Genomic DNA, 5533 nt, shown 5'->3' with positions numbered 1-5533 from the left:
AAGAAATACGCAATGTGAAATTTTGCCCTCTTAAAATTTAATCAATTTGTAATAAATAGGGTAAAAGACACAGATATGAAAAACAAGTAAAATAAAGAATATGTGAGACTTTGGAAAGATGCCAATAATAAAGGTGCAAGAAAAATAGCCTAGGTGAAAACAGTGATATTTGAAATATCCAGAAACTTTTCTTGAAAGAGCTACATAAGAAACTAGCCATTCTAAAAGGATGTAATAAAAAACACTAGAGGAGGAATGGCATCCCAGTAGATTGGAAAAAATAATGTTTTGTAGAATAAAATTTTTGAATGGTTTTAACTGGACATTATTAGTGATAGAATATGTCATAGACTTCCTGAGCAGCCCTATAGAAACCTACATAAAATGCTTTTCAATGTCAAGCCTTCTATACTAGAGTGCTGCCTTGGCACTTACATTGTTGTGTTCCGGGTACAGAGTGGTTGGATATTTTGAATGTGTTTATCATTTTTCTGACAATAGTCCTAATTTGAAATTATAAAATAAAAATCTCAAAGAACAAAATTGTAACGTTGTGTCAGTGGGAAAATTAAGAAAATATCACTGCATGGTGAAATCAATGCAATTGATGAATCAAAAATGAAAATTACTTCAGGTAAAACTAAAAGCACTGCAGAATGAAAAGCATAGGACCTCTTTTTGTCTAATGCCATAAACACAAGCACAGTGATTCAGAATCCCCCACGGTACACTGCTTCAATGGCTCCAAATTACACCGTGACTGTACAAAATCATCACCATGACATCATTTTAGAGGTTATTGTACTCTTTTCATTCTTGTGTAGCTATTCTATTTATAAAGTGTTAAATATGCAGTGGGGACCTGGCTTTCCAAACTGAGAAATGAGTCGATCATTTTTAAATTATTTGAACTCGCCAGTGTTGTCAGGATTCTTTGTACTTTAAATTAAATCCATGTGCCAACCACACTGTGAGTAGCCTTCCAACGGTCAGATGAAAGAAAATTTAGTAAAGGATCAGCAAAACTCCCAATCATAATAGAGTAAAAGTGGAATCGTCACTAATTATCAGTAATTCTAAAGACAAATGAAATTATGGTAAAGGATTCTAGGCAAAGAGCCCATAGAAGTCAAGAAGTGTGGTCCATCCTATGCTACTAAAATGAAAGCAATGGGAAGGAGAGAATCAACTAGGAGCATGTAATAATAAATCTTTAACTTGGCCTAAAAATTGTAAGCATACAAGTGTAGAGTTCATGGCTGAGTAGCAATCAAGGGACAAATTTTGGCATAGTGAATTGAGCTGAATTCATAAAGCTAAGCCCAGTCTCTAAGCCAGAAATAAGGAATAGAAGTTAACTGAATTCATTCTTTTTGAGCTGAAAGATTTTCTTGGGATACTGTGCCTGGTTCTTGGTACTTTATCAGCTCAGAAAGATTAATATTGTATCAAGAATGTTGTCCTGAGAAGTAGCTCTCCAGGACAATTGTAAGAAGCAAATGAAAGAACAAACAAGCAAAAATAGTCATGGTTTTACCTAAGAAAAAAACAGAAGGCCAAGGCAAATATCTGAAATACTTGACTTTCTGTATTGTGAAAATAAAGAATGATTTAAAAACAAAACACTTCCAAAATTGAAAAACGCCTACTGGCACCTAAAATTACAAGGACATTATTATCAGTAGAACAACAAAGATAAATGTTACAATATGGTATTGACAATAAATGGTACGATACGGTGTGTTTAGTGCTGTGTCTTCTTTTAAAAACCATGTCTGAAGGAGAACTTTGTGATGTGAGGTCAGGAGCCTGAATGTGTGGAGTGGACAGCATACATTTTGGCAACCAAGACTGGACGTAAGCTTGCAAAAACATTCAGAAATCCACTGCTTTCAAACTGTGTCAATTCTTTTGCTACTGGTTTAGAGACTATTGGAATGGTCCCTTTGTGATCATCAGACAGTGAGTTATCAAACCATTCGGGAATTCTGTCTCCATGTCCGTCTTGGTTTCTTCAGACTTTCTTACCGTAGGACCCAGATTTTTGTCGAAATTGTCAACCCAGTGAAAGAAGTCTACCTTCCTGAGTATATGGACGGGACTTCTTTTCAGAAACACATGTCCGCGAGCCTTCCACACACTGGGCGTAGCTGGTGCTCTGTGCCTGGGAGTGGTAGTGGCGGTCTCATCCACAGCACACTCAGTGGCTACAGACGAGGCCGTGAGGGTGCCAGTTCTCAGATGAGCTCTGGTGTTCACTGGGTTGTCACACCACTGGCAGAGTCAGTGTTTCACTCGGAATTCACCACGTGAAATGTCTAATAATCAGACTCCTGGTGCTGCCCAGAAACAAACATTTCTTCTATTTCAACCTTACGTATTCTGTCACACTTGCTTGGCCTGCACACTTAAGCTCATAACATGAAAGGGTTTTGATTCTTTTATGGGGGATAATACTTATTATACCACTCTGTTTATCTAGTGTACAGTTGTTTATAAGTGTATTTCTTTTTAACATGATACCTGCTACAACCCAACTTCATAATCAATAGAAAGTAATCAGTGGTAAACTTTTAAGGATATCTCTGGAAGAGCTTATCAGGAGATCATTATATTTGATTATTTAAGGCCAACCAGTAACAGTACAGTATATATGCAATTGCAATAATATCAATATTAATAGAACTATTGATCAAGTCACCCAAAGTCCTCTTAAGTAGATATTTTTAATAGGATCTGCCTTTTCTGGAAAACCAAGCGCAGAGAAATCTGCAATCCACCTACCTCCCCAAGCCCTACCACCAGTCACGGTCGAGTCAATGGGTCAATGGTAATGCGTACATGTTATGTGAATGTATATAGGGTTTATTTCATAGATGTAGACAGATATCTATCTTTATATAATGTCCTAAGTAATAATGATAAAGCAGCTTGTAAAATTTCACTTGCCATCCTTTTGGAAACAGGGAGTTTGACACTGGGAAGCTTGCCTTTGGGCTGGCTCAGGGATTTGAGGGAACTCAGCAACCCAAGAACAGCACAAATGGGGAGGTGGAGACTGGGGGAGCGGATATCTCGTTTATGAGTTTCTATTTAATTGTGTTAACTTTGTTTTTGCTGTTCCTGTGAAACCAAGGAGTTGGGCTTTTAAATTCTTCTTTTGACAAATGTTACATTCTTACTTAAGAGAATAAATTCCAAACAATAAAAAAACAGAATATGCCTAGAGAGGGTGAAAATTCAGTGTATCACTACACACCTGGGAATATCTGACAAGATGCATTTGTCCTCCCTTAAAATTATTTACTGTATTTTTATTTATGTGTAAAAATATTTGATCTTTTCAAGGACTCCGTATCCATAATTATTCAGCTACTATGCTTAATATATGTTTGAGTTTGTTCAATGTCTCCTTTGATTTCTCTGAAACATGGTTTACCCTGATTATTCTCAGTAGTGCTAATGTTTATTATTGATTTATATAAAATAATGCTTATAGTATTGTCTCTTTTATAGATAAGATGAATAAAATTATTGAAGGACAAAGCTAATTGACCAGAGCAAAAAGTCAGAAAGGGGCCGAGTAATACTCAAGAGCAGAGCAGAGCCCTCGTGATGCCCGCTGACCACACTCATCTGCCCTGGTTTGCACTGAGCAGCTGCCTAGCTTCTGCCAACTCATTCTCTCAAGTCCTGCTGCCCAATTTTTCATTCTCTGTATCTAGTTTTCCTATGTAACTGCCATGCTGCTTAATTTGGGAAACCGGAGCTCGGTGACCTCATTCGTCCTGGTGGGGTTCTCGGATTACCCCCAGCTCCAGGCGCCCCTCTTCCTGGTGTTCCTGACCATCTACACCGTCACTCTGGTGGGGAACTCGGGCATAATTGTGGTCAGGAAACTCAACCCCAAACTTCACACTCCCATGTACTTTTTCCTCAGCCATCTTTCCTTTTTGGATATTTGTTATTCGAGTGTGTTTACACCCAAACTTTTAGAAATCTTGGTTGTAGAAGAGAGAACGATCTCCTTCAGAGGGTGCATGGCACAGTTTTTCTTTGGCTGTGCGTGTGTGTTCACAGAGATGTTCATGCTGGCAGCGATGGCCTATGACCGCTTAGTGGCTGTGTGTAACCCGCTGCTCTACACAGTGGTGATGTCTCCTAAGCTCTGTGCTCTCCTGGTGGCAGGCACTTACACGTGGGGCACACTCTGCTCCTCAACAATCACGTATTCTCTTGTGCAGCTGTCCTACTGCGAATCCAACATCATCAACCACTTTTGCTGTGAGTACTCTGCTGTCCTCGCTATGTCCTGCTCCGACCCCTCCTTCAGCCAGATGGCTTGTCTAATAATTTCTATACTGAGTGAGGCCTGCAGCGTCCTGATCACCCTCGCCTCCTATGTGGTCATCGTGGTGACTATCATCAGGATGCCCTCCAAGGGTGGACTCAAAAAAGCCTTCTCCACCTGCACCTCCCACCTGACGGCCATCAGCATCTTCCACGGCATCATCCTCCTGCTCTACTGTGTGCCCAGCTCCAAGAACTCCTGGCTGCTGGTCAAAGTGGCCACTGTGCTTTATACAGTAGTGGTTCCCATGTTGAACCCCCTCATCTACAGTCTCAGGAACAAGGATGTGAAGGACACGGTCAGGAGGCTAATAAACCCCAAGCTGCACTGTCAATCTACATGATGCAAACATGCTTGTTTGTTGATGTCTTAGATATGTCTCATATTTTCATATACATTATTGCTGATACCTTAACTTTAAATGTATTTATTGTTGTGCCGTAATCAATTAAGTTATTGAAAATGCAGTTTGGAAAGATATTTACAGTGACATTACTTCCTGAGATTTGATACAAATCATTTTATCCATTTTATCTGAGTTTTAGGATGAACTACACTGAAATCTTGCACTGTGAGTAACTTGCATAGCAAATGTCTCACAAGATGAGCAAACATTTCTAATAAATTTACCGTATAAGCAAACGACATGGTGCCCTATGAATAGTATGCCAAACACTGCACGATCACAACAGAGCCACGCCAGCCCCAGAAGTGTGGGTGACCGTTTCCCAACAGCAAGAGGTATGGGGGAGCTCGCATGTGCAGAAGATGATCAGGGAAAGGCGGGGGGTCCTTTGCTTCAGATGAGATCAGGGGGTGTGTGAGATGTGCGCCAGTGCACACCTGTGCAGAAGAGCACCGCCTGGCAGAGCCTGTAGCAGTGCCAGTGATTGATTTGCCTAATGACAAAGCAGTGCCTCATTTCTGTGAAATCCTCAAAAAGAGGCCAAAGCAAGTGTCACTGGGTAGAGCCCTTGTTAAAATTCCACAAGAAGAAACAGATTCCACTGAGCCAGTAGATGGCAGTGATCCCTGGGTGACAGTGGAAGTCGTGCTGCACAATCCCCTCCTCTCTCCTCCTTCCTCACACCTGCCACGGAGGCCTTCAAAGGTACATGCAGGGTAGTTTATTTTTCCTTATGTTTTTATATTTTCTTCATTATTTTGTATTATATTACAATA

At 40.2% G+C, this 5533-nt stretch overlaps 1 protein-coding gene across 1 annotated transcript; it reads left to right on the top strand.

Annotated features, from left to right (window-relative positions):
- Window positions 1–3743: 3743 nt before the first annotated feature.
- LOC104868419 (olfactory receptor 5D18) lies at window positions 3744–4694 on the top strand. Its single transcript, XM_010633176.1, has one exon. It carries the CDS (start codon window positions 3744–3746, stop codon window positions 4692–4694), a length of 951 nt encoding a protein of 316 aa, XP_010631478.1.
- Window positions 4695–5533: the final 839 nt, after the last annotated feature.

The sequence above is a fragment of the Fukomys damarensis genome, unplaced genomic scaffold, assembly GCF_012274545.1.
Source record: "Fukomys damarensis isolate Sample0158 unplaced genomic scaffold, DMR_v1.0_HiC HiC_scaffold_27, whole genome shotgun sequence".
Classification (NCBI taxonomy): domain Eukaryota; kingdom Metazoa; phylum Chordata; class Mammalia; order Rodentia; family Bathyergidae; genus Fukomys; species Fukomys damarensis.
This window is presented reverse-complemented; position numbering and strand designations above follow the sequence as displayed.

Bases quoted from the DNA above. Each gene is read 5' to 3' on its own strand.
- LOC104868419 (XM_010633176.1), top strand. From the start codon at position 3,744: ATGCTGCTTAATTTGGGAAACCGGAGCTCGGTGACCTCATTCGTCCTG.